This window comes from Cygnus olor, chromosome 4, assembly GCF_009769625.2.
Source record: "Cygnus olor isolate bCygOlo1 chromosome 4, bCygOlo1.pri.v2, whole genome shotgun sequence".
Taxonomy (NCBI): Eukaryota; Metazoa; Chordata; class Aves; order Anseriformes; family Anatidae; genus Cygnus; species Cygnus olor.
Genome location: NC_049172.1, coordinates 58,174,846 through 58,191,418, shown reverse-complemented (window position 1 = coordinate 58,191,418; position 16,573 = coordinate 58,174,846). Strand labels below are relative to the sequence as shown.

At 37.4% G+C, this 16,573-nt stretch overlaps 1 protein-coding gene across 6 annotated transcripts in view; it reads left to right on the top strand.

Moving 5' to 3' along the window:
* Positions 1–14,287, top strand: part of STIM2 (stromal interaction molecule 2) — a 64,876-nt gene extending 50,589 nt beyond the window's left edge. For 2 of the 6 annotated variants that reach the window (XM_040556469.1, XM_040556471.1), the window contains exons 4-13: positions 1,341–1,452; positions 2,067–2,182; positions 4,030–4,207; positions 5,134–5,311; positions 5,904–6,071; positions 6,259–6,359; positions 6,575–6,813; positions 8,458–8,547; positions 10,334–10,535; positions 11,336–14,287. In XM_040556469.1, the coding sequence (XP_040412403.1) occupies positions 1,341–1,452; positions 2,067–2,182; positions 4,030–4,207; positions 5,134–5,311; positions 5,904–6,071; positions 6,259–6,359; positions 6,575–6,813; positions 8,458–8,547; positions 10,334–10,535; positions 11,336–11,816 (1,865 nt within the window). In that variant the 3' untranslated portion in view covers positions 11,817–14,287. Of the gene's footprint in view, positions 1–1,340; positions 1,453–2,066; positions 2,183–4,029; positions 4,208–5,133; positions 5,312–5,903; positions 6,072–6,258; positions 6,360–6,574; positions 6,814–8,457; positions 8,548–10,333; positions 10,536–10,809; positions 10,959–11,335 lie in introns of all 6 variants that reach the window. The other 4 variants (XM_040556472.1, XM_040556473.1, XM_040556470.1 and 1 more) reach the window with 4 other exon arrangements.
* Positions 14,288–16,573: the final 2,286 nt, after the last annotated feature.

The following is a 16,573-nucleotide window of genomic DNA, read 5'->3' as shown; positions in this document are numbered from 1 at the left end:
AAATTGTGCTTCATGTAAATTCAAGTGTATTTCATTAGAGCCCAGATAATATTTCTTAGGTGAAAAGTTTTAAAATTACTGCTGAGTTGTGTGTGTGTGAAAATAAATAAATAAATATATATATATATATATATAAAAGCAATTTCACCTAAGTCTTGACAGTGTGACTACCAGGTATTTTCATCAGAAGTGAAATTTCTCAAATTTTCCATTTATCAATGCAGGGAATTGTGTTACTTCCAAAATTACATGTTGTACTGTCAGTGAAGTCTGTAGTGTGCAGTAGCTATTTTAGATATCTTTTTGTATGTCAAATCAAAACGGTGCATTTGCTTTGAATCAGTTTGTGAATCTGATGCTTGCAGGATGCAATTAAGGATGATCTGGATGATCGTAGTCACCCTTTTTTGAAATGCTTAGAATTAGTTGTGAAACTGATCTTTTCATATTCAAGAAACATTTAAGAATCTTTGCAATGTGCAAATGATCTGTTTACAAATAGCTGAGACATCTTTTATCAAAGCTTAGAGTAGTATGACAAAACTGTCTGCTGTAAGATCAACACCTGGACAACATCTTGTGGTGCTAAAGCAGAGGAAGAAATGGAAACAGCGTGCTGAGGAGGAGTAATACTCTACCTATACGAATGGCTGCAAGCGGTTTGTATTGTGAGTGTATTTCAAAAGCTTGTAAGTGGGTCTGAAAGGTGTTCTATTTCTAGTTATCTGAATTGATCAAAACCTGAAATGTTTAAGCTTGTTTTTCAGCTGTCTTGATTGTATGTGTAAGATGCTATCTCTGTCCAGCTTTGTCACATGCGAGTAGTTCTAGAGAGCAGATTTTCTTTCTTCTACTCTCTGCTCTTCTCTTCTTCTCTCCCCTTTTGTGGTCAGTAGGCACAAGCCTCTAAAGATTCTGGTGAAAATGGGTCCCTGGGAGAGATCTTGGTACCTTGCCTTAAATGGTTACAGCACCTGCGGACATATGCTTAGTACAGCAAGAGTAGCAAGGACGAAATGATTGAGGCTGAGTTCATTAAGTGGATTTGTCACAAGATGCAGTCCTGATTTAAATATATCAGTAAAATTATTCTGTGGATTTTTAATAAAGAAATATTGGTTCCGTGCTTGTTTGTTTATCATGTGCTTCTCAGAGGAAGCTTAGGCAAATAAGGAAAATGCAAAATGCCAGAAACACATCGGTTAGCGTGAATGCTAATTTATCTGCAATTCTATTTGGCTAAAGCCTTATGCTCACTAACTTCCTTTTCTACTGCTTGTCTTCTATGTCTTGCTATTGATTTTTGTGAAAATTAAGTTAATCAAACACTTTTTTTCTAGTTCATAACTGGACCCAAGAGGACACCCTTCAGTGGCTGTCAGAATTTGTTGAACTGCCCCAATACGAAAAGAATTTTAGAGACAGCAATGTCAATGGAACAACACTTCCCAGGTGAATTTCTTCTGAATTAGTTTCAAATGATTCTCCGTAGGTTCTGCTGATTTAGTCAGTATGAGGCCAACTATGTGAACTTGAAGTCTAACAAGACATGGTTGAATGCAAGAAAAGAGAAATACCCTTGTGCTTCCAAAGAGCTGGCTGATTTTTTTTTCTGCCAAAATGATTCCAAATATAATTTGCATCCAGCTGTTCCTTTCATTTTAGCCTTGTTTCTTCCTGTTGAAATTTCTATCAATGATCACAATTCTGTACGTTAGCTCACTTTCTTTTGGACAACTTCCAATATATTGCATGGGTATATATCAGAATTATCTGCAGAACCCCTCTTCTTGAGCATAGTTACCAAATCTGAGTGTTGTGTATATGTTCTGGAGTTGGTTTCACAAATTTATAGATCAACTATTGCCTTTAGCCAGATGGATTAATGGTTATTTCAGAAAAAGTGGAACAGGGAAATGTGGAACAGGTCGATCTATTGTATCTTTTAATTTAATTGCATGACTATAATCCATATAACCAGAAAATTCCATACGTCATGGGTATATTTTTTCATGGACTGGTTTGAATATAGCTTGTGAAGTAGGTAATGTTTTTGTCATTAACAGGATAGCAGTAAATGAACATGCTTTCATGATCTCTCACCTCAAAATAATTGACCGGAGTCATAGACAGAAACTTCAGCTTAAAGCCTTGGATGTTGTTTTATTTGGACCTCTCACACGTTAGTATTTTTTTTGTATTTTTTCTTATATTTTAATTGTAGGAGTTCAACAGAAAATACTTTCAGTGAGGCTTGATGCTGTAGGTAGGATGGCTTATTTTATATCGTGGTTGTACTGCTGGGTTGCTTGGCATACGCTATGGAACTGGACAATGAATTAAAGCTTGTAAGGATGCTGGAATCACAACAAAGGCCCACGTGTGTTTAAGACTAGAACTGTAGAATTTTAGAATGTAATAATTTTGGTGTATCCCCACTAGGCTGCATGTTGGATTTTGTGTTGCAATAAGTACATTCTAAATGTTTTTGACTATGTTTAAGTTACACCTCTAGCTAACGTTACATTCACCTCCAAGATATCTTGGACAGTGCAAGGTGGGATGTTGAAATGAGAGGGGGTGACTCCTCACTCCCTGTCCTAAAGAGGAAAAGATTGTGATTCAAATCCAATGCCAATGTCTTTTGTGCACACTCGAGTTTCAGTGCAGTTAAATATAGTACTGCAGTTCTGCACCTAACACATTTTAGCTTATGCAGACATTTCCTTACCACATCACCAGTGGTCTACACACTTACTTGTACACAGTTACAGTTCTGTTGTGTTTCTGTGCGTGTTGCGTGCTCCCAAACTAGGAAGCCCTTCCAGAGCTGGTAGTCAGTTAGGAGACTAATGAATGACTTTGCAAAAGACAGATCAGATCTGAGCTGGGGATCTGAGGGGAAAAAAACACTAGTACAGCACCTTTAATGCTTACTGGTCCATTGGAGCAGTCTTGAAGCGCTTAGTTTTGCACGTAGGAGGCTTAGCTGTGAAAATAACGCAAAACTATTTTTCTGTTCTCTAGAAGCAACCAAAACTGCTCATGTAACTTAAATAGCCCTGAAATTAATACAGTTTTTACAGTGTTTTACCTCAGCACACTTGGCACACACCCATTGCGATATTAAACAGTGGCCCATCTAAAGTGTTTTTTTGACATCAAGATACTCGATTCTTAACCCTCGTTCTCCAGGATGCCTGTCCCCATGATATGCTGTTAGGTTAGTCAGCATAGTTTGGGTGAGGTCCTGTTTTTTGCCTGAATTCTGGAGAGAAAAAGGCTGGGTCTGGCAAAGTCTACCATCAAAATGACTCTTCTTAACCAAACAAACTTGAAAAAAATGAGGCTGGCCAAGCATGGACTCTGTGCTGCATAAGCTATATTGGAGCATTTTAACCACGTGTTCTGTTTGGGAAACAAACTGTTTTGTGGTTAAAATTCTTTTAAAAGTTTGTGTTACAAAAAGTTTGTTTTTGTTTTTTATAGTTCAAGTAACTATAAAAGTTGTGCTAACAAAGTAGCGTATTTGAATCTTGGATATAATGCTTTGACAATTGAGATTTTGCTTTGAAAAAGTGCTGCTACTAGCTAGTTGCCTTCTAAAAATCCATTTTGTACAAGAAAACTTTTAATTTAGCATTAGGGTATTTCAGAGGGCACAAATGGAGGAGAACTTACTGAAATATAACTTAAAGTTCTTCCCAGGGTGATAAAGTGTAATTGGGAAAGCTCTCTTAACTCACTGAAATATATAGACCATGTAATTTAAAATTTAGTAAGTTTTCCTCAATGTAATACATGTTTTAGTATAGACTGTAGATTGTATTAGAACAGAATGGCTTATGTTGCATGAGAAATGCTCTGGAATGAGAGACAGTTGTTGAAGATAGTTTGAGATAAATGAGTTGGAATTTTTAGCCTCAGGTTCCATCACCTTTTAGGCTGTGCAGGAAAAACAAAACAAAACTCTGCAGTGTATTCTGTGTATTCATGAAGTGGTTAGTGATCATGTTATTCTCTGTACAGGTCCCCCTCACAACTGGATGAAAGATTTTGTATTAACAGTTTCTATAGTTATTGGTTTTGGAGGCTGCTGGTTTGCATATACCCAGAACAGAACCTCCAAAGAACACATCACAAAAATGATGAAGGACTTGGAAAGTCTCCAAACAGCAGAACAAAGTCTTCTTGACTTGCAGGAAAGGTATGAAAACAAAGCTTAACGTTCAGTTGTCCTTGACTTCATTTTGTGGTGAAATACAAATACAGACCATTCATGCTCATAAATACTGTGCCTTAAAGCTTCCTTTGGATTTTTGTTAATCTTTTTACGTGGAAATTGTGATGTCAGTGATGAAGGGTTTTTGGGTAGATATTGCTCCTGGATGTTTTAGAATATAATAATAATGGTGAGAGTAGAGAATACATATTCAACCTTTTTAATCTATTGATTCAGAAGTACGTGTTGTTATATTCATATAATTAGTTTATTTTGGAATCTCTATTTTCTTTATGTACACTGAAATGAGAACATGGAACTATCTTTTTCCTGTTTTAAGCTTTTAAGTTTGAAATAGACCTTGGCTGATTACTTTGTATTGCTTATTTAGCATTATGATAGTTCATAGGCTTCTCTGGTACATACGTAACTCAATTTTCTATGAAGACTGCTATTTTGATCTTATTAAACTTTTAATGAAGGTTCAACTGAAAGTTGGCATATTTTGTCTGACACTGGACATTTCGTTGTGATGCTGCACATTCATGCAGCTTGTACAGTCTTGAGTACTACAGAATTGCAGAATGGTTGAGGTTGGAAGGGACTTCTGGAAGTCATCTGGTCCAACCTTCCTGCTCAAGAAGGGACACCTAGAGCAGGTTGCTCAGGATCGTGTCCAGGTGGCTTCTGAAGATCTCCAAGGAAGGAGACTCCTTACTGGGCAACCTGTGCCAGTGCTCGGTCACCCATACAGTAGAGTAGTATTTCCTGTTGTTCAGAGGGAAACTCTTGTGTTCCAGTTTGTGCTAACTGCTTGTTGTCCTGGCACTGGACACAATTTCTTCTCAAGAGGGTGGCAATTTTTAACAAACATGCTGTGTATTTTCTCATTTTTCTGTTCAATTGTGAAGGCTTGAGAAGGCACAGGAGGAGAATAGAAATGTAGCTGTGGAAAAGCAAAATCTGGAGCGCAAAATGATGGATGAGATCAATGATGCAAAACGAGAAGCTCATCGCCTAAGGGAGTTGAGGGAGGGAGCTGAATGTGAGCTCAGCAGACTCAAATATGCAGAGGAAGAGCTAGTACAGGTATCTGCAAACTGTATGTATTTTAATGTTGACTTTAATTTGGTCTTTTATTAGATCTTTAGGGTTTAAAGCAGCCTTTCTCTGACACTAGATTTGAATGGAAAATTCTGAAAGTACTAAAAGCAAAAGTCTGTCAATCATGTCGTAGCTTCAGGAGTGTTTTGCTCCATAAAAGGACATCACTATGTATTAGCGTGTTATCGTAATGTAACTGGATTCATGGAACAGGGTATAAGAGAGCTTGTTTTCTATCTTGTTACCACATGAGAAGTAGTAGCTTTGTATTGCTCTTGAGTAGTAAAAGAGGATTTATAGTGCTAAATCAGTGTGTTGTCTTACAAATACTTGTAAGCTTCAAGTGAGTGACTATATATCACCAGAGAAAATGAGTGTAATATAGTACATGGACATTCACATGCCTTAATTTCAGAAATGCCTCGTCTGCCTTCCTGACAGATGGGCACTTGCCAAAGTTTGGTGTAAAGTCTCAATACGTTGCTCTGGGTTTAAAAAAGTGTTTGTATTTTATTGTCTTCTGCCATCAGTTCTAATGAGAATCTTGGTGATGCTTTTATTTCTTTTTGAATGCTAGGTTCGCATGGCTCTAAAAAAGGCTGAGAAGGAATTTGAGCTGAGGAGTAACTGGTCTGTTCCTGAAGCTTTACAGAAGTGGCTTCAGTTAACCCATGAAGTTGAAGTACAATATTACAATATCAAAAGACAGCACGCAGAAATGCAATTAGCAATCGCCAAAGACGAGGTACTAATTTTTACTCTTTGGTTACTTAAGAGCGATATCTTGCTAGGTAAATGAAACAGTAAATGCAAATTATTCAGATAAGCAGATGGATATTTTTCTGCTCTGAGATGATGTATGCTGCCTATCAATATTGCTAATGTTTTGCTGTCTGCATTAAGTATATAACATAAGCATTTCTGCTTTATAGGCAGAAAAGATAAAAAAGAAGAGAAGCACTGTATTTGGAACATTACATGTTGCACACAGCTCCTCACTGGATGAAGTGGACCATAAAATCCTTGAAGCAAAGTAAGACTAATAGCAGGATGCATGTTTTTTTTTTCTGACTGTATTCCTGAAATTTGAACTTACTATCTTAGTGTTTTTGCACTTTTATGTGGAACAGCTTAAAAGACATTAAAGTGGGAATATTTGCGCAGTCTTAATGGGCCTAGAATGACTGCACTGGTGTTGCTTTGCTATTAAGAACAGAATAAGTAATTTTAACGCTTCCTTTCCTTCAGGAAGGCGCTCTCTGAGTTGACAACCTGTTTACGAGAGCGTCTTTATCGATGGCAACAGATTGAGAAGATTTGTGGTTTTCAAATTGCACACAACTCTGGGCTACCGAGCTTGACCTCCTCTCTGTACTCTGATCACAGCTGGGTAGTTATGCCTCGAGTTTCCATTCCCCCTTATCCAATTGCAGGGGGAGTTGATGACTTAGATGAAGATACTCCTCCAATAGTTTCACAGTTTCATGGTAAGTGTTAAGTTCAGTAAAAATGATGGGAAAGCTTTGGAACATGGGATTTTAAAATGAGGTGGGAGGAGCATCCTAAAATCATATAGGGTTGGATGAAAGTTAGAAGCAACAAAATTCTGTGTAACTTTTCAGATCTCTTTTGGGACTTGCATAAACTGAAAATACGGTTTTGCAATAAAGATAAAGGAGAAAAAGCCTTTGTTCACCCTGGTGGGGGTGGGGGGCACCAAGGGTACAGAGTGAGCTAAGGTTTCTAAAGTCTGCTTGTCATGTTTGGTTTTCCACTAAAACAAAAACTTATCTGTAGTGCTGATTTTTTTTTCTTCTTAGCACTTTTATTCTTTCAGATGGAAGGGATGGAGTTTGCCTAGGGTTCCTTGTGCTACATAGCTTTTCAAACATTCTTCAAATCCTGTTATTGTCCAAGGGAAGCTTTCAGGGAGAATGTTTGTGTTTGAATACATTGGGTGGTTTGAGTGTGAAGCACAGAGGCCAAATGCTGGAGGGAGGGAAATCCAGCTTTGGTTAAACTATGATGAAAGTATATACACTGGGGATTCAGACCACCCTGGTATCTTGAGTCATTACGTCAATACAAGAGCCTGTTTCATGGAAGTTTTGATTAACTGGACTCTGGAGGCATATCAAAAGATGAGCTTCCATGTAGCTTTTTAAACAAGCAATATCAAGCTGGGGAATAAGTAGGGAAGAAATCTTTATGTGTGTACATTTTTCTTCCAGGGCTGGAATTCTTAGAATCAATTAGAATTTTAAAAGCACATAAGTAGAATGCCACTTTGCTGGCTTTGTTTCATGTGCTTGGGGCATGTTTTCGTTCTAAATATACCAGTGTTTTTGCATGTATTCCATGGAGCCCTTTGAAAAGTTTAATACCAATGCAATGCTATTTTTTCTGCAAGTTATGATTACTTTTAAAGAATACTATAGCCTTCTCTATAAGGGCTTTGATTTAAAGCTTAGTAACAAATTCCTTGGATGACCCAGTAAGATGCGGATTCCCACGTCCAAAATTCCAAGAAAGAATATGGAGTAACCTGTGATGTGATTTTAAAACAGAGCTCCATTTACTATCGTGACCTTCCAGATAGTCTAAAATGGCAAACCACTGAAACGTGTATGTAAGACTTCAGACGTGATTTTAGTCTATCTTCTTGTTCAGGTCTTGCATGAAAGTGAAGCCAGAGAGCAACAAAGTGCAGCTGGTTCAGAGGAACTAAGATTAGAGAAGGACTGTATAGTTTGGAAGAGCACATGTAGTTGAAGCTTCTGTTTTTGTTAAAATTTAGTTTGTCTTTTTGGAAGAGTTTAGCTAATGAGTGGTATCTTAGTTAATCAGTGATGAAAGTTACCTAAACCATAATAACATTACAAGAACTCTGTGTTTTCTGAGTTTTGATGAAGCATAAGTGTCTGCTTTTTGTACAAGTGATTGCATGAGAGAAGTAACTTTTTAGTTTACTAGCTTTTACAGTTTGTACTATTTTCAAAAACAAACAAACTGGAAATGTTTGGGACTGGGGAAACAGAAAATATGTTCGGTGATGTTCCTGAAATCCATTCAGGAAGAGTCAAATTATCATGTGATACGTTGGTAACTGCTAAATTATTCCCATCCTTTAGAGAAAAATGACAAATGCACACGAGGAAGGACAGAAGCAAAATGGCTTGTCTCACTCATGAGGCTTCAGGCAAAAGGCAGTATGCAGACAGGTCAGTTACAAGCAAGACTTTCAGCATCTGGACATAACTGAACTGTCTGGTCTAGGCTGTTACCTGGCCTTAGCATCCTTTGATATCTACTTAAGGTTGGCATAGTTGGCAGTCAGATGGACAGACTTCTTTGCGCTTTAGCAAGAAATATGGTAGGCTAAAATGGTGTGAAGTAATGGATCTGTTTAGTCCTGAGCTGAAGAACAGGAGGAGATAAAGTAGATGAACAAGGCTGAAACGAAGTCATTACAAGAAAGGGATAGTGAAGTTTTCTACTTTCCGTTGACTGGCTAGGGTTCAGTTGACTCCTTGATCTAGTGGGTTTCATTTGCACTATAAAACTGATTCTAAGTTGTCATAGCTGAATCCTTCATCATCCTGCATATATGCACCTATAAGGAAACAAAATGCTTATAATTTCTTTTAAAAGTCAGTGATGGTCTTGTTTTTTACACCAGCAAGTAGAATGGCATCTTATTTACCTGGACACACACTACAAATTTCCTAAATAGATTCTGTATTCTTCAGTAAACATTTGTTTTCTTTTAGGAATTTCATTAGTGACACAGGCTTATTTTTTAGCTACCAATAGCTGCTTTTCCAAGTCAATAGGGAATCCATCAAAGTAAAATCAAAAGTTTGATTTATGTGATAACTGTCATGTTGGGACTTGGAAGCCACTGTTTATCGCTCAGCCCAGCAGGACACAAAGTCTATGTGAAGGTGCAGTTATTTGCAGTTTTGTGAACGTTACGGCTTCCTGCACTGAAAACAGGAACTGAACCTTTCCTGAGATTCCAGGAAGGGAGACTGTAATCTACCTGATTAACTGGCATCTCAGAAAATAAGATGCACTTTGCGTCAGGCTAGAAATCTTTGTCTACAGTAAATGTTGAATTCTGTTAGTATGCTGTACTAGGTAAACATCTTGAGCAGCAGTAAAGGTGTGGTCTGTGTTATGTTAAGCAAAGTGATGCATTCTGTTGGACAGTTTTAGGAGATACATGAGAAGTCCTGAGGCGTAACAGCTACCCTGAAAATAGATCTGTAGGTTTCTTTCTGTAAAAGTATTGATGCCTAATCAGTTTCCGAAGTAGGAATTGGATGAGAAAGATCATAGTTTGTCATTTCCTGTTAAGTGCTTGAATGGTCGACTCTTGTGTTGCTGTCTCCACCCATTATTTTTTTCCTGAAATTCTTAGCATGGAAAATGAAAACATCAGATAGGAAATTTTTGAGCTTGAAATAAGGTTGAATTATGTATTTTCTATCTTGTTATACATAATATGATTTAGTCTTCCATGTCTAATGTAATTTTCAACTAATGCAGTGTATTTCAGTGTTTGGTTAGGTATCACCTACATTACAAAACTTTTGTGTGTGGTGGTATGGAGCTTAAAGAATACAAGTAAAATACAGGATATTGTGTAATGTGCTAACTTGAGTACTGCTATTTTTAGTTTATAAGGGTTTGCAAGTCTCATTAGTCTCTTCCCTCCCAAGGGAGAGTAGTGAGGCAGTGCTGCACATGGTCAGAGTAGTATTTGGCAGGCACAAAACTGCTGCAGTTGGTTAGCTGCTTCATCTAACGGGAGAATGTGTAAGGTGCTGTTGGTCTGCCTTCTCTCTTAACAATTGAGCAAGGTCCTCTAAATAATCGAGCAATGTCAAAGCTGTTTAAGAATCACTGTGGCTGAAGCAGACACCTGCTATTTAGTCTTTAGAGTAGATTTTATTAACATCAATGTCACATGGGGGGGTTTGGTTTGCTTTTTCTTTGCCTCAGGGTCCATTGTAAAACCTCCCAGCACACTGGCAAGAAGCAGTAGCTTGTGTCGATCAAGACGCAATGTTGTGCCATCATCTCCACAGTCTCAGCATGCTTTGCACTCCCCTGACCCTGACATCCTTTCTGTGTCGAGCTGCCCAGCTCTTTATCGAACTGAAGAGGAGGAGGAAGCCATTTACTTCTCTGCTGATAAACAATGGTACGGGGACTAGCAAACAGCACTTGGGAATCTGATAGGAGTGTTTGAGGCTATCAGTTTAGAATTAGAGGTTGAACCAAGATGAAAGTTAAAGTAATTTGTAGGATAATATAAATGAATGTAGCCAAAAGGAGCAGGAAGTGTTCATGTCTGGTATGTGTATGTAAATAGCTAGCATGTCATATACAGTTAAGTAATGTTACAATCCAGGGTGCACTGAACTAACCCTGATTCTCCATTACAATATGTTACTGGCTTTTACATCTGAAACTAGGATCAAAAGCAATGTCAGCTACTGGGCGAAGAGAAGATGGATGGTAACACAATTCTTACAGCATGTTGAGCGTGTACCTACTCTTGTTACATGGCCTCATAGGAAAAGGTTAAATTCCTTTTGGAAGGAGCAAATGAGCTTGTTGAAAGGTAGGGACACTTGTCCTGAAGAAACTTTTTGTATATGATAGACTTAAATCTCCTCCTTTCATTTCATAACTTTTCTGACTTCACGTGCCAGAAAGATAGTTTTTGTTCTTTGAAGTTAGATGCAAATGACTGATTCTGGGCAGATCCTGCTGCCCACAAAAACGAAATTGCAGAAAGTAATTATTTTAAGTTTAGGTAATGAAATGATATAATGCAAGTTGTAAGTTAAAATGTTGGACTTAATGTTTTTGTTAATTAACTACTAAGGAAAAGTGGGTGGTGCTTTTAGACTGATATTATTGATTCTAAATTTCCTTTTTAATTGCGCGGTGGAAATAATAGTTTCATTCTTTTCTCCTTTGTTTGCTCTGACTCAGGGAAGTACAGGAAGCAGGTTCAGAATGTGACTCCTTAAATTCATCCGTTGGAAGGAAGCAGTCTCCTCCATCTAGTCTTGAGATGTACCAGACGCTTTCTCCTCAGAAAGTATCCCGGGAAGAACTCTCACTGGAGGAATCATCTACAGGAGACTCCTCTTCTCTAACTGCAGATATATCTAGGGGTTCTCCTGACTGCGTAGGCATGGCAGAAACTAAGAGCATGATTTTTAGTCCTGCAAGCAAAGTTTATAATGGAATCCTGGAGAAGTCCTGCAGCATGAACCAGCTTTCAAGTGGGATCCCAGTCGTAAAGCCTCGGCACACCTCGTGTTCTTCAGCCAGTAGTGACAGTAAACCCAGCCACGAAGCTTCTTCTGTCCCTAGGATAAGTAGCATCCCGCAGGACCTGTACCAAAATGGTGAAAAAACCAAAAAGCCATCAAAAATAAAAAGCCTCTTTAAGAAGAAGTGTAAGTGAGGTGGGCAGAAGAAGCCTTGTAGTAATGTTATAAGTACTGTTTTTTAAATCCTTAGGAATGTAATTCCATTTGAGCATTCCAGACTGGATGCGCTAATGGAATACTCTGTAGGTGGATTCTATTTAACTGACTCTGCTGTCAAAGTTTGTGCCAGCTGTCAATGAGAAATCATTAAAAATTTCAGACAGTTTACATTCATTTCTGCCTATTTATTTCTCTTTTTTTAGTTTATTCATAAACCTTTTTTAAGCCACTTTGGACTTCCAAGCTTTAATGAACTAGTAAGCCCTCCTGGGCTTGCCAAAGTTTCTTGTTTACCAGAGCATCTTCCTATCTTTCCATAGAGCTACAACATTTATCTACTGGACTTCAAGAAAAATAAAAGAACTAATTGAATTGCACTACTGTTTTACAGACTGGAAAAGTCTCTCTGCAAGTGAAACTGAAAGACTTGTATTTGAGAAGATGAATCTTTTCACTTTTAGATCTTTGGGGTTTTTAAGTAGAACCTAGAATTTCTAATTGACTTGATTTCTGGAAATGGAAATGCCACGCTTTTATTATGGGAAGCTTTGTTAGATGCATTTATTATTAGAATGGTTCAAGTCCTGCTGTAAAGATCATGTTTTTCCCAGGACTTTCACTGTGATTTCACTTCACTGCAGGCTGTATGATAAATATATATATATATATATATAAAAAAAATGTAATTTAACAAGAGAAGAGGCTCTTGATTCCTTATGCAAGTGATGGATATGAAACTTGACTGAGGACTAAAAATATTCACTCTCTTAAAACGAGGAGGTGGGGGTAGTAGCTTTTGTTTACAGACTGACGGACAACGGACATTCGGTTTGTGAAAGTTTGTACTGTGGTAAAGATAATAAATTGGAAACGTTATTGTGCTTGGGAATGTTCCAATTTTAGCTGATGCTCGTTTCAGAAGTCCTGTTTATTGAAAGCTGTTGTAGGCTACATTGCTTATGCTTACTGCTGTGTATAAGTTATTGTTATATTTTTTGGATTAGCTATTAATGTCTTAATGTCCTCCTTTTGTAAGATTTCATACACTTTATTTTTGTATAGTTTGAAGATTTAGCTGTTCAGACATGTCTGAAGTAAATGGTATAATTTTATAATGCATACTGTTATACTAACTCATAATTTTAGATATAAAGATAGCTATAAAGGTGAGACTCGACATGCTTCGGAAAAAACAGTTTTTGTTGAGCTTTTATATGGAGAGATTAAATTACTAAGAGATAATAAGGAAGCCTTCTTAGGGCAACAGTAGCTAGTTGCTTGAAAACCATTTTTTTTCCAACAGTTGGAGACAACAAATGTACTGCTCGAGTAACAGTGCCTTTTATTCAGTTTGTCTGAAAATGTTAATACTGAGCAGGAATTTATTTTGAGGTACATTCCAAAGAAATACTTCTTGCTCTAATGAACACAAGCAATTTACCCAGCGATGACTAAATAGTTTCAGCTCTTCCATAGGGGTATGCTAGTTGCCTCAGTAACAGGTGCCACTGCCAGCAGCCTGTGATCAGGGGCTCATTCCTCGCCAATATGTACATGCTGTACTGTATGAAAGAATTAATTCACTGATTGCCTAATCTTTTTTTGCTAGTAAGGAGCCTTCAACAAAACCTGTAGCTAATTGAAATTTAAATGATACATGTTTTTCTATAATTTTCTATTTAGGTTCCATTGTACATAAACGATGTGTCAGTTCTGTCCTCAATAAGTGGTGGTGATGTTAACAGAAGCATTTACTGTGGCTAGTAAATGGTTAGAGGAGGAGGGTTAGAAGAGATGGAGACGCTACCTATGCAAGTACCTTAAAAGTCCTGGAACATTGGATTCTTCCTGTTCTCTTCCAGAATTAGATTTTTTTTACTGTATGAAAATAAATGAGCGTCATCTATATAAATAAGCATAGGGCAAATAAAAGATTTGGTAAAGTTTGGGGAAGAGACAAATTGGTGGAATAGTAAGTAATGAAATTATATTGTCCCATTCTCTGAATCATCATTGAACAACTGTGGCTGCAGAAGTAGTCATCACAAGGTAGCAATGGTGTCTTTAAACTAAGATTGTGCACTCTGTACATGTTAGACTGTCCAAAGGCAGCTATGCAAAAAGACTTGTGCCAGAGAACCACCTCACTGCTGAGACTTCAGAGTTGTAGTTAAAAGCCTGATGAAGTACTTTAAACCTGTACAAAGGGGAAATGCATAAAACTAAGGCACTTCTTTTGGCTCCACAACAGCATAGAAAAGATTACTACCAAAAATGTTCAATTTTGATGTCTGCACTTAAGAAGGCTATAGCAATAATTGAGTTTAAGGTCTGGGGTTGGATAGTAAATCTTGCGGTGTAACATTTGAGGAGTTCTGTCTCTATTATTACCAAAGAAGATAAAGCAGCTTTTTGATACTGGAGAGTAAATATGTACACATGGGGGGGGGGGGGGGGAAAGACTGGTACTGAGGAGTGGGAGGACAGCACTTCCTTAATCCTGACATCAAAGTCATGCAAGCTCAAATACAGAGAAGCCAAAACAGACAAATCCAGTGTTCTGTAGTAACAAAAACTGAAACAGAGGCAGTGGTAAGTTCTTCATTAGCTGTGAATTTTTAAAGTGTTAAGTATCTTTTGTGAAATACACAATTTAACCAGCTTCTAGGGAAAAAAGATGGCGTTGTACAAACAAAATTATCATAGTGATAGGTTTTGGCTTTATAGTGGCAAACTTTTGGAGCACAGACTGCTCTCAACACTCAGTTTATCACCAGCTGTCCTGTAACTTTATAGCTGCTACTTAATAAATACAATAGAACTAAAAGCTTAAGTTAATATGATCAGAAGTGGTGAGTATTGGATGTTGGAGCATAAACTGTAATTGGTTTTAAGTTCAAAGAGCTTTTTTCATTATTTTAATAGAATCCTTATACATTTTGCCACCTTAATTTGTCCACAATCTAAGTGACTTGCATTGTTGCTATTATGGCTACTGTAGAAGTGTTTGTCTTCAAACCTTTAGCATCTTTCTTGTCTACTAAAAAAAAAATAAAATCATTTGGCTTCTACCCGTTTTTGGTAAGGTAGAGAAAGGAAATAAGGAGGAAATGTATGTAGAGATCACTGATACCAGGATAGATCCTCACTGGTAGACATCAAGTCCAGCCTTAATGCTGAAGTACCTGGCATATGTCAACATCTCAGGAGATGATGTGCTTTATAAGGTCCTCCAAGTTTTTCCTCTGTTTGCTTAATGCAAGTTGAACCAGTTGGCAGTCACTGTCCACGAGGATTTCTGTAAGATGTTAAGACATCTGAGATGATCTAGTGTTGTCATTGCTTAGCAGCTCAGGACTTCCTAAGCTCTAAACTCAGAATGGTTGTGATCAGAGTACTTTTTTTGAGCTTTTATAGCCAAAATACATGTTTTATTTTAAATTCTTCAGTACATTTTCAGAAGATAAGGATCTTTCTTAAATATATTGTTAAAGAATCATTTGTCAGCACAGGAGCCCCTTTGTAGACACTGCCTAAACGGTAACCTCTTCAGGGAGAATCCTCTTAAGTCTTTAAGTCTTTCACCTGAAAGAGGAAGAAATGTCAAGTATGTGATCCTATATCAAGAAGTATACTGACAATTAAAAAAAAGGGCAAAAACCAACAAACTCCCAACCTTCTAGAACCAAACTTTTCCCTAGTTCTTACTGAAGACTGGAATTTTTCTCTTCCCTAATAATACAAAAAAAGTAGGAAAGTTATTCCTGATTGTGTGGGGAATACTTTTGACTAGACTATTGTGAACCTTGAGATTAAAGCAATTGATTCATTTTCTGTGGTCAGTGATGGAATTTAAAGCTGCATATGTGCAGTTCCAGGCATATCAGTACATTTTTCTTTCCCCACTTCACTGATACCTAGGCAGCAGATTGCCTTCTGATGGACAATTTGCTGAAACAGGGAAGCTTCTCCATCATAGTCAAGGTTATAATGATCCTTCCTCATCTGGAAGCCTTGGAGATGGTGAACCCAAGACGACTTCAGTTTGTGATATGTATGGATGCAAGCTTGAGTTAGGCATTAATTTTGTGACTGACTAAAAGCCTACAAAGACAATTAGAAATTAAGCTTACAGTCTTTTTCCCTTTTGCTTCTCAACATGTGGGAAAGGAATGTGCAGAGGAGAGAGAACCCTAATTAGCATTTCTCATACCTCCAGCTTTTAGAGCTTCAGGATAGTTTTATTCCATTTCCAAGATACATTACTGAAGAAGGATTACTACCTTAATTTTATAATGTATGCAAAGAAGCATTTATTTTCCATTTACTTTCAAGCAAGGGAGAAGAATGTAAATAAACCTGAGTGTTTAACTTTTTTTTTGAAGCTAAATAGAGGAATCACTGGTTCTTGGACCTCTTTACTACTTGCTTATCTCCTTGTACAATATGTTAAGTATGATGAATGAGGTTTTCTCATCTGTTCCGGTTGCACTGACTGAAGTGATGTGTGTTTGAAACACAGCTTGCTCAGAATTTCTCTAAGCATTTTAATCCTGGGTATTGCATCTCCATTGAATAATGGTTAAGCCTGCTAAGGCTGTTTGATTTCAAGTGCTGGTAAACTTTTCTGCTAGTGACTCTTAAACACTGACTTTTGGTATAACCAATAACCAAAAAAGGCTTTTGCCTGTAGTGTTTGTGTGCTTGATAGCATGTAAATGTTTAGGTAACA